Source organism: Callospermophilus lateralis, chromosome 10 (genome assembly GCF_048772815.1).
Source record: "Callospermophilus lateralis isolate mCalLat2 chromosome 10, mCalLat2.hap1, whole genome shotgun sequence".
Classification (NCBI taxonomy): domain Eukaryota; kingdom Metazoa; phylum Chordata; class Mammalia; order Rodentia; family Sciuridae; genus Callospermophilus; species Callospermophilus lateralis.
This window is the reverse complement of record NC_135314.1, coordinates 110,459,905-110,476,422: the sequence shown is the minus strand read 5'-3', so window position 1 is coordinate 110,476,422 and position 16,518 is coordinate 110,459,905. Positions and strand designations below refer to the sequence as shown.

The window sequence follows — 16,518 nt, the reverse complement described above, 5'->3', positions numbered from 1 at the left end:
TCTTCACCGGCACTGGGATGAAGATAGGAATTCTGGCAATAATGGCTAAAGAAAAATTATATAACATTCCAGAAGGCACTAAAAGAAAACAATTTTCTTTTCTTTCTTTTTTTTTTTTTTAGAAAAAAAATTTTCTTAACAATGTACGTTATCTTCAACAGAATTATTAAATAAAATGAAAAGGAAAGGTGAAAGTAAACAAACAGATCTGTTAACCTCCTTTTTTGTTCATATATTAAAACAATCCTCAACAGCTGTTTACCTAATTTAAATTAAACCATTTAAATCACGTGAAAAAAAAATTGGATTCATTTTTTCATGAGCGCTCATCATATATGATATATGGACATACATACATTCAAACATATAAAACAAAACACAAGTGTGCACATATAATATAATACATACAACACATAACATAATTAAAGGCCTTATTACTTTTTACAGGTGAAATCTCCATTGCAATGTTTAAAAACTCTATAGTCAAAAAAATAGAACTGATCAGCAAAACATTAACCTAGGTCTGTATGAGCTCAAAAAACAAAATAGAACTTCATGATATGGGAAAGGGCAATAATAAAATAGATATTGAAAAAAGCATCCTGGTTCTGTCACAGATGTAAGAATAGCCAAACTCGAGTTTTGGATATCAGTTGTTATGGATTTGAGCCAAATCATCTTCTTTTTGGTCTGTAGAAATCGCTTTAGTTAATCTTTCTGGAATCCAAATCGGCTGCTGTTCTCCCTGTGGAAACACATAAACAGACCCCCCCGACTCCAGACAATCACTGGGTCAGGACCTTAGTTAATCTCTATGGGATCCAAATTGGCTGCTGTTCTCCCTGTGGAAACACACAAACAGACCCCCAACTCCAGACAATTACTGGGTCAGGACCTTTCCATTGTCCTGTTAGAATATCCTTCCAAAGTACCTTGGGCTTATGTACATTTTTTGGACACATATGCCTTTCTGCAGCACTAAGCCCTGATGAATCCAAATTTTTAAAAGTTTAGAGTAAAAAGGGTTATTTTAAGTTTATCTTTGGGGAATATATACCCCTTCCCAATTCCTTCTTTTGCTTTAATAAGTACATTTTAATAGTTTGATGAGCTCTTTCAACTATGCCTTGCCTCTGTGGATTGTGTGGGATTCCTGTTATATGAGTAATGCCAAATGTTGAGCAAAATTGTTTAAAAGAGGTAGAAGTATAACCAGGGGCATTATCTGTTTTTAACTGTTTTGGAACACACACAGTGGCAAAATTTGGTAAGCAATGAGCTATAACATCTTTAGTTTTTTCTCCAGCATGAAGGGAGCCCATCAAAAATCCAGAAGAAGTATTAACTGTAACATGCGAATATTTTAATTTTCCAAATTCTGGCAAGTGTGTGACATCCATCTGCCAAATATGGTTAGGTATCAATCCTCTAGGATTGACTCCAAGATTAACTTGTGGTAAAAAGGTCACACAATTTTGACATTGTTTTATTATTTGTCTAGCTTGTTCCTTAGTCACTTTAAAATGCTTTTGTAAAGTATTAGCATTGACATGGAACTTTTTATGAAAATTTGTTGCTTCTTCTAGTGTAGAGAAAATATGTATGTCATGTGTAGTTTTATCTGCTAAATCATTGCCCAAACTAAGGGCTCCAGGCAATCCTGTATGTGCCCTGATTCCTATAAAGAACAGATCTTTTCTGTCCCAGATTAGACTTTGTATAGTGGAAAGCAAAGAGAAAACAGTAGAGAAAGGGGAAATCCTACCAGCATCTTCAAGGGATACTATAGCATTAACTATATACTGACTATCGGAAAATAAATTAAATACAGAATCTTTAAACATCACAAAAGCCTGTTATACTGCCTTAAGCTCTACCTTTTGAGCTGATTGTTTGGGTACTAAAAATGTAAAAGTTTGATCAGGTGTAACTATTGCTGCTGTACCATTATTTGACCCATCAGTGAATATATTTGGAGCATTCATGATAGGTGTTTTTCTTGTCATTTTTGGAAAAATTACAGGATGCAATGACCAAAAAGACAATAAAGGATTAAATGGTAAGTGGTTATCAAATGAAACATTAGATTTGCACATGATTATTGCCCAAGTATTTAACTCATTAGCTAACTCATTAATTTGATTCATAGTATATGGAGTAATAATTTTATTGGGAGAAATTCCAAACACTCCCTTTGCTGCTTTTATTCCTTTGAGTATTAATTGTCATACAACCTCAGGATACCTAGTAAGAATAGTGTTAGGAGAATAAGATAAATGTATCCACAATAATGGACCTTCTTGCCAAAATACTCCTGTAGGAATATTTTTTGTTGGTAGTACAACAAATAATAAAGGCAAACTTATATCAATTCTATCCAAATGCATATTTTCCATATATGTTTCAATGATTTTTAATGCCTTTCTTGCTTCAGGCGTTAACATTCGGGGTGAATTTGGATCTGATGGACCTTTTAGGATATCAAATAAAGGTTCTAACTCTCCTGTTGGTATACCTAGATAAGGCCTTATCCAATTTATGTCTCCTAATAACTTTTGAAAGTCATTAAGTGATTTGAGTTGATCTACTCGTATTTGAATTTTGGGTGGATGGACCATGGTTGAGGATAATAGAACTCCTAAATAATTAATTGGAAAATTTAATTGTACTTTATCTATTGCTATCTCTAGATTATAATTTTTTAATAAGTTTGTAAGTGTGGCATAACATTCTAGCAATGTGTTGACACCCAGCTCAGAGAACAGGGCTAGGGTGTTTAGTGACTTCATGGTACTACATTTTCTAAAGAAAGTGACTCTAACCCTACAGTCAGTGAGACTATTTGAAATGTCATTTGAAAGATTAACATCTTATACTCTGCACAAATACAACAAGAGATACCAAAAGCCTTTCTGTACCAGGCGCGGTGGTGCATGCCTGTAAACCCAGTGGCCTGGGAGGCTGAGGCAGGAGGATCTCTAGTTCAAAGCCAGCCTCAGTAACGGTGAGACACTAAGCAACTCAGTGAGACCCTGTCTCTAAGGAAAATACAAAATAGGGCTGGGGATGTGGCTCAGTAGTCGAGTGCCCCTAAGTTTAATCCCAGGTATCTCACCCCTCCAACCACCGCAAAAAAAAAAAAAAAAGAAAAAAATCCTTCTGGTATAATAGAACCAAGAACCACATGCCTTTGGTAGGTAGACTTTTACCTCTTCCAGAGCAAGGCCCACTAGTTAAAAAATAGCTTTTAAAACTGAAAGTTGGTGTCACTGAAGGGCGCACTCTGGGAAAGGGAAGTGGGGAAGGAGGTGCTCACAGATGCCTTCCATGCCGATGAAAATTTTCTGTTTCCATACTTACAGACATTTTAAAATATTCCTTCATATGTAGCACACATGTTCTAAAGTGAAAAAAAATCATTGAAATTTTAAAATATATTTCCTATGTGCCAGATAACATGCCTGACAATGAAGACAATAATCTTTATAATAAAATACTCAGGCTTTATCAAATAACTTATTTTTTCCCTTCATTGATATTTCTGGGATCATCAGATCCTATTGAAATAATGCTTATACTATGATTGGTTGCTGCCAATTTTTAGTTGTGTTTTTATTAGTGCATTGTGATCAGGCATAACATGGGGTTCACTCTGACATGTTGTTCTTGCATATAACCTAGTTTGCTGCATTTTGTTCCCAAATACTTCCATTCTTGATTGCCACCATTTTAAATCAATGGCTCCATGCCAAGTCCTTCGTAGGTATCATTTCCTTATTCCTCACATCATGATAGATTCTGGTAACAGCAGGAGGAGTATTATCATCTCCTATCCCAACAGGCCTGTAAGACAGGGTGGGTCCAAGGTTTGCTGGGAGTGCCACACATCATGAAGGACCCTTGGTGACAAGGCTCTCTCCCTCCCTCTCTGCCATCCTCAGTATATCTGACTTGGCTCCCTGACATTGCCGCTCATGCCTGCACAATGGCCACCCCAGACCCAGGCAGTATGTGCAGATCCAGCAAGACTACTTGAAGAAAAGAGGCACGTCCTATTTCCTTTTGTCTGGGGGGCAGTATTTTCCAGCAATCTCCCACCCCAGAAAGCTTTGCCTCAGGTCCAGTCGTCCAGGATTAGGTCATAAACTCAGCCCCTCCTTCAGAAGTTGGGTAGCTATCATTTTCTCTTTATGGCAGGCTGGGGTTCTACTGGTAAGGCAGATGTGACAGAGTGAGATGCGACTGCAAACAGGTGATCTGAAGTATCCGCCACTGGACTGCTAGCTCCAATTTACTGTCCCGACTGGCAGGACACATCAACGTGGGCAGCGAACCTAGATGGGGAGGAATGAAGGGACAAGAGACACAGAGAGATGACAGCAAGACAGTAGTTCTGATCAAGCTGCAAACTTTTATTGTTCACACAGGGGTATTTATGGGCTGGGGATGGGGAAAGCTCTCTTATCGGCAGTTGCTAGAAGTCTTCACAAGGTGAGATAACGCAGGATGCTTCAGGAAGACAGATGGCCATAGGATGTCTTAGGGAGATAGATGGCTGCAGGGGTGTCTCAGGCAAGATGTCTCCCAAGGGGCTGTTTCTTGTAACTGTCAGGCTATTCTTTGAAGGAGAACTCCCTTTTGGTCCCTGGCAATTTACCAATGCAGAAACTGAGGCCCAAAGTGGTTAAAGAAGATGCTGATAATTATACAACCAATAAAGACCAGGGGTAGAAATCACCCCAAGTTTGTCTCACCATAAAGCTGGCCATGCCAAAAATTAAAATCAAATAAATCCACCTGTGCAGCCACCCTCAAAAAGAAGTAGAGAAGTAAAAAGTGCTATTTTTCTGAAGGGCATCAGGCTTTCCCACTCTTAGTTCCAGAGCTCTGTGCAGGAGTGGTAGGGGGTGATCTTCCATAACAATAAATATTGCCATATACCAGGAAGTACACTGCCACTGTGGGTCCAAAGACGAGTCTGGTGTGGTGCAGACTTTGCAAAGCACAGTGGGAAATGAAGTTCACCTGGCACATAAATTGCAGGTGGGCATGTCAGGGCTACAGTGAGGGTAGGGCCAGAGGCTGAGGGGCACCGGCATGGGGCAACCAACTTTGGCTGGAAGAGTCAGGGAGAACTTCACTAAAGAGGTGGCATTTGAATTAGTTTGCAAAAGTACGCAGGAGTTCTTTTCGGGTTCTCTAGAGAAACAGACCAATAGGACAAGTAGATGTAGCTATTTAGGAGGAGATTTACTATGGCAATTGACTCTTGCTACTATGGAAGCTGAGAAGTCCCACAGCATGGGACAACTGGACAACCAACCTAATTCCAAGGCCTGAGAGCCAGAGAGTGGAGCTGAGGGCTGCTGAGGTTAAGTCTGGGAGTCCAGAGGTTCAAAAACTAAGACCTTCTATATCAAGAGCAAGAGAAGAAGGACAGCTCAGCTCGAAGAGAAAGAAAGAGAATTCTCCCTCCTTCTGTCCTTTTGTTCTATTCACATGGTCCCAACAGATGGGATGATGCTAGCCCACACTGGCAAAGGTGGATCCTTTTTATCCCATTGCTGATTCAAATGCTAACCTTTTCCAGAAGCATCCTCAGAGCCACACCCAGAAAGCATGCTTTACCAGCTATCTGGGCATCCCTTAGCTCAATCAGGTTGACATGTCAAATCAACCATTACAAGGTGCAAGAGGAGGAGGAGGGGAGGAAAGGCTGCTGTAGCCAAAGGCCTGCCCTGCTGGAAAGCATCTGCTCCTAACGGAAGTTGAGTCGTTAATGCAGGTAATGAAGCAAAAAGACCTCAGGGGCCTCCTTTAAGGAGCGGTCACAGATAACAACCAAGACACAGCCAGCTCCAAAACTAAAATGTCTTCAATTCATAGTCTTAATTGTTTTATCCAGAGATATCTGGATCCATTATAAAAGATAAGCAGAAATTTTCTCTTTGACTTTCTCATAATGACGCTTCTCATTCAGGGATGGTGTCTGTCTTAGTCCATTTTGTGTGGCTGTAACAAAATACCTGAGACTGGTTTATTTAGCTCACAGATCTGGAGGCAAGGAAGTTCAAGATGGAGAAGCTGCACCTGGCAAGGGCCTCTTGCTGGGCCAACATGGCAGGTGGCAACACGTGTTGATAGAAATGGGTACAAAGGAGGTCAAATATGTGGGGTGGCCTCGCTTTGTAGCAACTCAGTCCTGCTGCAACCAATCCAGTATTACCAGACCGAACCCACTCTTGAGACCTGCACTAATCCTTTCTGAAGCTTGGGCCCTGTGGACCTAATCACTTCCTACTGGGCCCCGTGTCTTACAGGCTCCATTGCCTCTCAGTACAGTCTCTTTGAAGACCACAGTTCTGGCACATGAATCTTTGTGGGACAAACCACATCCACACTCGAGCAGTTCTGTAATTTTACTGTCTCAAACCAAATGGATCCTTTCTTTTCAAAATGACATTATTCAAGTGTCTTTTTTATTGTCCTTTATTGGGAGAATGAAGAAGGAAAAAGAAAAATATTTCAATATGTTAATGCCACTCACAAATTTCTTATTCTGCTATACAGAGTGAAAGCAAGTGTCTGTACCCCATCTTCAACCTTTGCATCTGAGTTGGGTCACATCACACACAATATGTAATGCAGAGAATTAAAATGTGGGTAGGAAACAGCCAGAGGTCTTGTGATTTGAATATATGGTAGTTTACCAATGAAACATCAGTCTAATTAGTGTAAAGGCAATAATAAAATCTACCCACAGTGGAAAGTAGAAGAGAGATGAACTGGAAGACGTGTAGGAGATGTAAACTCAAAATTTTTACGTGCTCTGAATTAAGCTGATAAATCAGACTGAACTTGTATTTCTCTGGGATGGTTTCAATGGCTTCATAGAAAGTCCCATCTTAACATGTGGAATGTCTTTCCTTTTATAGGAGAACCACAAAGATCTCATATTTGTCCATCAATTGGTCTGCCTACCCACCTATTCATTTATATCTATCTACAATCTATAATCTGTCTGTCTGTCTGTCTGTCTATCTTCTACCTGCCTCAGTGATTTCATATTTGCAAATTCACCTGCTCACTGAGTCGTCTGTAACCTTGAGTCAACACCATGATGCTTCCATGGCCCCTCACAGACAGGAGCAGAGTGGGCAAGGATTTTCCCAGCTACAGATAGACAAGGTGGTGCTATGTGGTGTCCCCCCTGGTGCTGTAGAAAGCCAAATCTTTCTGTGGCCTCAGCACCAATTTCTCATACTGTGTCTTCATTTTCTTGTAGAACCTCACCCTGTGCTTCCCTGAGAAGCAGTGCTTCATTACCCCCTCCTTCAGTGTGACAGTGACAAATAGCTATGTGTGTGACATGTGTGGTATGTATATAAGCACACATGTGCACACTTACACCATTTTTTTCCATGATTAGAGAGATAGGTATATAAAGTGATGTATTCTCAATTCACCTGCCATGAATCTATTACACAGATTTCCCAGAGCTGAAGTAATTTACTATCACCCCACAGTCGTGCTTTGCCCACCCCATGATTGATGAATGCGTTAGTCAGTTTTCCATTGCTATAACAAAATGCCTAACATAATTAGCTTATAAAGAGGAAAGGTTTATTTTGGCTCACAGTTTGTCCATGATCCCTTGGCTTCATTGCCTAGGGCCTGTGGAGAGCCAGTCCGTCATGGCCATGGAGTGCAGCAAAGCAAAACCCTTTACATCATGAGCCAGGAAGCAAAGAGAGAGACTCAGGGGGCTGAAGTCCCATGATAGCCTTTGAGGGCAGACCCCCAAATGACCCCAGGTCCTACCTCCTAATAGTCCCACTACTCCCCCCCACTTAATGACCAAGCCCTTAACACCTAGACCTTTGGGACACAAACCATGGTGATGGGGTTCCTGTGACAAGGGACTTTCAAGACTAAAACCCAGGAAAATCTCAGCTACATGAAAGAGTTTGTCTCTCAAAGCCAAAGAAGAACTAGGGTGAGAGGAGGGGCCAGTGCCCACCCTCCCAGCTCTGGGTGGTGTCATTGGAGAGGGACACTCCTGGAAAACAGCCCTTAAGGAGGTTAGCACCCCGGGCTTCTAAAGGTCCTATGCAGAGCCCAGGTGCCCTGGCCAAGCCCCACTGAGAAAGCGTGTTTGTTTTGTACTTCTAACCACACCTGCTAGTGCCTCTTTGGAGTTAGTGGGAACTTCAAAGAGTTGAGCAGTGAAGAAAGAAAATGTTTAAACAAAGAATAGCAGACACCCAGAAACTAAGACATTTTTTTATTCAGGCAACCAAACGTATTAAAAATACTTTTTATTACTCTTTTATAAACTGATTGAAGACAGAGGAGAGAAAAGTCTGAATTATGGGGACAAAAACACATTTCCTAAAATGAAAAATTCTCAAATTTTCAGAGATTTAGGACGCTACTTGGATTAGTGGTTTCAACCCTTCTGCACATGAGAATTATTAGAGAGATAAAAATTCCTGTGCCTGGACCCCACCCATGTTAGGGCAATTAAACAGGGACCGGGAAGGGATTTCACCATTTAGTCTTACACCCAGGTCTGAGAACCACCCACAGGGGGTGGTGCAGGGAAAGGAAGCAGGAGCCCCCAGCCTCCATGGGAACAAGCACAGTGATCAGTGATCAGTAGGGACCCAGGCAGGAAGAACAGGAGGCCACGGCACGTAGGGCTCTGCTCAGGGCTCATCTCAGCCCCAGAAAGGGAAACACTCGACTGAGCTTTGGCTGTGCCATGCATTGGCTGAATGATTATATTTGCCCCAGTGTTTAAAGACTTTCCTGACGAGATGAGTGGTGATATCAATGAGCAAAGTGCGTTCACATTTGGGAGACAACACCCAACTTGGTGAACCATGATTTTGCCAAATGACCAATGTGGTCAATGTTGGTTAATTTTACAAAAACATGCACAGGAAAAAAAAAATCATCCAAAGTGCAAGATAGTGACTTTTAATGTAAGATGAGGAAAAAAGTTAATTAATGTTGTACATAGCAACTAACCTTCAAGAAAACTACCACTAATTGAGTTTAGTTGTGATACTTGCAAAAAAATGAATAGGTATATCACTGCTCTAATTTCTTGTAAGGGAAAATGTTATTTTTCTTGAAATATGTCATGTGTTTAACATGCACTAGGTTTCTTGTCTGATAATTCTTTTAATTTTTCAATTAGAGTTTCATGTATGGTAAGTATCAGTGGATATAACCCTGATAACCCTTTTGGAGACTTCAATAAGTTTCAAGAAGGTAAAAGGGTCCTGAAACCAGAAGGCTTAAAAACTGGTGACCTATATTTTGTGTTGCCAGAGTATTTATGATGCTTATATAAGTAAATCACACATATACATAAAAAGGACTGCAAAACTGTGATGATGAAGGAGACACAGCACACAAGAGTGGACTGATTTGTGTATGAGTAGATTTAGGTTTGTGGGAAGGGCTGGTGGCATGCCAGCCGGGGTACAGCTTCAGAGACAGAAAGGGCATCTGTGACCTGGCAAGTTAGCCTTCTATCTGAGCCTGATTCCAAAATGGCAGTGATGGTAGTGCTTTGTACTAGAGTTGCAGGAGTAGCTATCTTAAAAGCTTATAGAATGAGCTTGGCCCTTGGACACACTGCTCTCTGTGGGTCAGTTGTTATAATTTTAATAGTGAGTAAGGCATATACATCAGTAGGGAGAGAGTCTGGCCACAGTGAAAGCATGCAGGTGCTGCCTGACCTCTGGGGACAACTGAAAGCAGAAGAACGCAGCCCTGGCCCCAGATACCACAGGCCTTGGGGGAGGGAAAGGAATGGGAATCTCCTAAACCCCTTCTTGCCCTAACACCACACTTTTTAATCCCAAACCACACCTTTGCCCCTGTGAGGGGTGTGAATATGCTCCAAGCTCTCAGAACAGACAATATGAGGTTGGCTTGCCTGCCTAGATATATTTTTTTCTTGTTCCTACAGTCTGATTCATGTTCCCTGCAGCTCCATTTGGCTGCCAGAGAGGATCATTCAAAATTATGTTGATTTCAGCAAATAAGCAGCCGCCCTCACCTTGAGGGAGGAACCACTGATTTTATAGTGAGAAAGACTCTCAATGAAATTAAAGGAATATATATATATATTTGGATCAACAAAATGAAATGATGGTGGAATGTCTATTAAAAATACGAAAGAAGTATCTGATTCCAAAGCTGAGGAAGTTACCTAAAATGTGATATCACATTCTCAGTAGGATGAACAGCAAATAAAATGTCACTTCTCCTGTGTCCCTACCTCCTTTTACCTCCCTGTTTCAGCAGGATTTTTGCAATTGTTTTGCAAAAACTTACAGGGAATATTGGGCTTCAATTCTCAAACTTTGATGGGCTCCATGTCACCTCTCTGGGTGTTCCTGATGAACACTGGTTAACCCTAACTCCCCTTGTGTCCCCTCCAGCTTTGCTTGTCTTTGAGGCCCTCTTCTCCAGCCAGCATGCTCTGTATTTCACAAAGGTGTTTAGCCTATTCTCTGTCTGCTCCATTCGGACAGTGGACTTTTTGTTCTTGTTCTTCAGTGCTGTTTTCCTAACTTCTAGAATGGGCCTGATATATGACAGAGACCCCCATATCCCACTTTTACATTTAAACAGAAAATAGAAAAAGTCCCTGGGATGTGTTGCATACCGTGACTTCACATGGTATGCAAAAAACTGTCTTGCAAAAATCTATTAGACCTGAGAGCATTCAAGGATCATCCTGCAAAACCTGACAACTATGTGAGCTCAAGTATGAAACAGGCTGTCAGGAACTTATTCCAAGGACCTTTATTTTTCAGTTACCTAATGCTGTTGTCCTTTAGTAAACAGATTTCTATTCAGCTAGCTGCCCAGCTTGTGAAAGCACAAACCTTTGTATCACACACCAATACGGGATATTGTGCCCTAACAGGGCTCAAAAAATAATTTTAAAAGATTGATTGGCAGATATATCTCACTTCCCCTAGAGCTGTGCACCTGTGCGATCATACATGAAATCTTTGAAAATCAACTTAATCAATTTGTCCCGCAGTAAATATTTCTTGGAAAGCGCAGAATTCCTTGGCAGCTGCTGAACTTCTTTTGAAGGTCACATTTTGTCACATAAGGCTTTCTTAAATCAGTGAACTGAGACAGACACACATTGGGTGTTGAATCTCTGGGCCCACTTCTGTGCCAGGCTGATGACTGCTGAATGAGAAGCGGTCTCTTTAGGAGACTGGACAGGCACAGCAGCCCAAGTTACTGGTGAAAGGAGGCACCTCAAACCCCTCAAGGCCAGGACAGCTTGCTCACCCATCTCACCCAGCGCCCAGCCCAGGCAGGTCACAGGCCTGCAGCGTCTGGCTGGTGAGTAAAGCAAGAGGAAGCCAGGGATCACATGCAATCAGTCACTGAACAAGGTACTACAGTGAGAACACTGACACCAGGGGTCACTAGGGACACTTAGGGAGGAGGTGGGACAGGAGGTCTACTCTGAAGGAAATTAAAACTTTAAATGCAAGAACAAAAGGTAAAAGGAAATTGCAAATGGAAGAGTGATTTAGACCTGTGCACCCATCCATTAGAAGGATTTTGAGTCTCAACCTCCAAAATATATTTATTTATAGTTATGTATGTTCCGATTCACCAACATTTTGAATTTTAAAAATATACACAAAGACTGAGATTTTAAAAGTGAACTGAAAGATAAAAATAAGCCATCCTTTGAATCATTTTTATTTACTTATTAATGATATATCATTTCTGTTAAACACAGACTACATTTCAAATTATCTTTTTGATAATTTTGAATTATTCTGGCTAAATTCTTGTCATGTGGAAACAGATCACGTTGGCTGATGAGTTTGAAAAGATGTGTCTCCTAATTGGCGTTTTTGTTTGCTTTGCTTTTCACCTGTGTTATTAGAATTGCCTTTGTTTCTTTGAAGGAAACTTATTTCAGTTACTTGTGGGAGTTACTCAGTTAAAGACAGATAAGATAATCCACTCATCCAATCAAGCATTTAAGAACTGTAGGAGGCTGAAAGACACTTACATAAACAGATGGGTGATAACACACTGTGGAAGGAGGCAGACCTTGCCCAATAGGGGTGTGTGGCCGACTCCTGACTCATGGGTAGATGAGAGTGCCAGGGTCAAGGTTCATCTTGAGACCACTATCAGTGCCTTCCCCATGCAGGTGGAATAGCCATTCACATGCTGGGAGGGGTAGATGTGTGGGGTCAGATCCTTAATGAGCTTGAGAGGTTTGACCTGGTGAGGGAGGCTAAGAAGAATATTTGCATATTTTTTAAGAAAAGAGCAACTGGGGCAAAGTTTTATTTTTTAAAAAAGAATTTTTCCTGGAAATCAGCAGGGGAAAGGTGAAATCTCCAAGAAACTGATTCAGAGGACCTGTGAATAGAATTTATTTAGCTGTAGCTAGTTCCTTCCGATGGCGTTCTGTAGAATTGTCACCTGCTGTCCATGAGATTCCAATTTGCTTTTAAATTAGAAGCTCCCTTCCTCATTGCTCTTGGCAGGAGAGAGCCAGGAGCTGCCTGCTGTACCTGGTGAACCAGCTGACCAGCACAGAGCATTCGTCCCACCATGTCCTGCTGTTGGAGATCAGGCGCATCACTGAGGCCTTCTCCGGCATCCTGGGTCCTCAGAGCAGAGACATCTTCCGCATGAGCAACAGCTTCGCCACCATTGCTGGACTCCTTTCCCAACAGCTAGAAACCTCCAGGGCCAGGAGTGGCAGGTGAGTGGGCTCCTGAATGTCCATCCCATGGGTTCCAGGGACCCCTGAGGGGGAGCTTAGAGGGAGGCACTTTCTTTTGGATTTCTGAGGCTTCCAAGGAAAGCCAAGCCCAGGTCTCAGGAGAGTCACTTCTAAGTAGATTAGGGCACTGGCCAGATTTTTCCTATCTTTGGAAACCAAATATAACAAAAAGATTTTAAGAGGTTTTCAAAATACAGTAAAGGAATAAGAATGTACTACAAATAATAATGTCATGTAGCCCCCTCACTTATTTATTCAACAAACATTCTATAATGACCTACTTTGTAGCAGAAACGAAACATACATAAAGAGACAGAGCTTGTTGCTTATGCCCACCACATTCACTGTCTGGTAGAGGAAATAAATATTTAAATAACTATAGGATGCAACTAGAGAGAATTGGAAGATTGTGCTAATTTAGGTGGGTTCAAAGAATGTGGGGAGCATTGAGATGTGGGAAGCACTGATTGCTGCGTGGAAGGAAGAGGGGTGGAAGTTGAGCTCAGGAAAGGTTTCCAGAGAGGTAAAATTTTGAACTGAGTCTTGAACGACAATCAGATTGTATAAGGATATCTTTTGGGTAGCATGTGAGAAAGCATGGAACTTTCTAGAAACAGGCATCATTTCTGTATGCCTGAGGTGTATGTTACAAGAAAAGCAACATTTGGAGATGCTGATGAAGAGGCAAGCAGGGACCAGAGGATGGTGGGCTGGACGTTACTTCCCAAGAAACTTGAATTTTTATCATGTTGGCAATGAGGAGTTATTGTGGGGTTTAATGTATGGCAGGATATGGTGAGAATTCATTTCAGGAAGCTCACTCTAGCCTCATACAGAGAAAATCTCAGGAAGAAGAAGAAGACAGGAATCAGATCAAATGAGGGAAGGACAGGAAAGTGTCCAGGGGTGCTGGCCAAGAAAAAATTATTGATGATGGTGGTGAATAAGCTGTTAGTGACATGGCGGGGCTGGAGACAGGCTCCCTGGTGTTTAGAGTGAAAGTTAATATGATGCCCAGAACCAGCCCTTTCAAGATTGCCTTTGAAAAAGTAAGGAAGATCTTGTACAGAAGAGGAAGTAGTTTTATATTGTTATGCTAAACTTTGAAGAAAGAAAGATTTGAAAATAACAAATATGCTATTTCATTAGATCCTCATGACCACCTTACAAAGCAAGAAGGGCAGATATCATTATTCCTATTTCATAGAAGAAGAAACAGGGTTCAGGGATAAGTTAAACATCTTCTCAATGTTACATACTGACTAGCTGACGGAGAGACTTCAGATGCTGTGCACTGGGAAGGTATTCAGTACTGGAGCAGAGGCAAGGTCCCTCTGAGACTAGTACCAAATATGTGAGGTTCTGGAATAATGAATAAAGCATTTCTAGCATGAAACAAGGATTTCAAAACCATGAGAAGCATTTTCACAAAATAGTGCATGTTTAGTCAAAATAATGCAGTTTATAGCCACATGGTAAAGAACCTGGAAATCCTAAGTGACACAAGATGCCATTTCTGCCCTCCAAGGGTTCACAAAATAAACAGAATCAGGGCAGAAGTGCATGTAGCAGGGTGTGGAGCAAGAGAGATGTGCTCACTCACCAGCAGCTGGGAAATTGGAGTATGTTTCACACCCCACCCCACCCCCAGGAAAAAGAAGAAGAAGAAAGTGAAAACTAAGTTCATTTTCTATTTCTTGAGTATCTTCCAGGTGCCAGGCATTTCTTTAGGCACTAGGCTAAGCTGTGCAGGATGAATGAGAATTCCCTGGATAAGGGGAGAAATGGTGCTACAAGTACAGAGCATAGCCCATGCCAAAACACGATGGCTTCAAGAGAACCAAGTAGAAGTGGGAGAAGAGCAACTTGGACTCTGGTGTTCCTCCCTGGTTCCCCAACAGCCAAAGTCATGAGTTTCCAGGAAACACAGGAGCTCTGGAGTCTCTCACATCCCTCATCATCGAAAAGCATCATTGGAGAGGGATCCAAGATGGCAGGCTGCATTTCCAGTGGTTTGACTCAAATTCAAGCAGTAGGAGTTCTGCTTCTTAGCAGGGTGGGGAAAAGGGGAATTCACTGAAACTCAATGTTGGACAGTCAGAGTCTCACAGATACTCAGAAAGTTGGGTTCATTGAACAAAGAACAAGAAAGAGTTCACTGGAGCCAAGCCAGCTGAGACAGCAGTAGCAGTTCCCGTTCACTGCAGAGGGGAGAGAAAACCCAAACAGAGAAACACAACAGACAAATCTGGAAGGGGAAAACCTATAGAACAGAAAAGCAGCCTGAATGTAGCTGATCCAGAGACTATACAGCAAATTGGCATTTGAAAAGTGCTCTGTTTCTCAGCTGGCAGTGGAGAGCTGAGGTGTGAGCTATCTTGAGGAAACCATGCTGCAGCTTGCTGTTATTGGAGCCTGTGACATCATAGCAAATAATTGCAATACTGTCCTGGCAAGAACCTAGGGTGTACCTAGCAGAATGTGAGCAAAAAAAGACACAGCTATTGTACCTAGGGGGTTCAAGTCAGGGATACTGAAAGGAGTGCAATCATAAGAGACAAAGAAAGTCACTTCATATAATCCAACCAGAAAACATGACAGTAGTAAATATTTATGCCCCAAATGTTAGTGCACCTAATTACATAAAATATACACTACTTGAATTTAAGGTTCAGATAGAACCCAGCACAGAATAATGGGTGATCTCATCACACCTCTCTCACCAATAAATAGATAATTCAGACATAAATTCAGTTAAGACTCCTAAAAACTAAGAAGTTTATAAATCAAATGGACTTAATAGACATCTATAAAATATTTCATCCACTGACTGATGAATTCATTTTCTTCTCATCTGTTCATGAAACCTTCTCCAACATAGAATATATTTTAGGTCAGAAAGAAATTCTTATCAAATACAAAAAAAAAGATATAATAAACATATAATTCCATGCATCTTATCTGATCATAATAGGATGAAATTAGGAATCATCATCAACAACAAAAAACTACAGAAACTATAACAAATGGAGATTAAATGATAGGCTTTTGAATGATGAGTGGGTGATAGAAGAAATCAGGTGATAATTAAAAATTAATAGAATCAAATGAGAAGAAAGATACAATATACCAGAACCTCTGGGACAATAGTAAGTCAGTTCTACAAGGAAAGTTCAATAGCTACATGGCCCACATAAGAAAATCAGATCCCAAAGAAATGACTTAATGAAGTATCTCAGTACCCTTGAAAAACAAAAACAAACAAATTACAAAAACAGTAGAAGGAAAGAAATAAGATCAGAATTGATATCAATAAAATAGAGAATAAAAAATATGAAGGATCAATAAAATGAAGAATTTGGTTCTTTGAAAAGGTGAACAAGTTTGATAAACCACTGGACAAACTAACCAAAGCAAGAGAAGACCCAAATTGATAAAAACAGGAGAAATCACCACAGAAAGACATCACAGAAATCCAGAGATCATTTGGGTCTATTTTGAAAACAATAAATTAGAAAATCTAGAAGAAATGGGCACATTTCTAGACACATATAACCTGCTAATATTGAATCAAATGGACATAGAAAACCTAAACAGACCCATAACTGGCAATGAGATGGAGACAGTAATAGAAAGCACTTCCAACAAAGAAAAGCCCAGGACCAGACAGATTCTCAGCAGAGCTCACCAGACATTTAAAGAAGAGTTAATGC

The 16,518-nt window shown here is 40.9% G+C and overlaps 1 protein-coding gene across 2 annotated transcripts in view; it reads left to right on the top strand.

Annotated features, from left to right (window-relative positions):
• Veph1 (ventricular zone expressed PH domain containing 1) overlaps nucleotides 1–16,518 on the top strand; it is a 217,734-nt gene that overhangs the window by 91,858 nt on the left and 109,358 nt on the right. For both annotated transcript variants that reach the window (XM_076868484.2, XM_076868483.2), the window contains exon 6: nucleotides 12,564–12,784. In XM_076868484.2, the coding sequence (XP_076724599.2) occupies nucleotides 12,564–12,784 (221 nt within the window). The remainder of the gene's footprint in view (nucleotides 1–12,563; nucleotides 12,785–16,518) is intronic.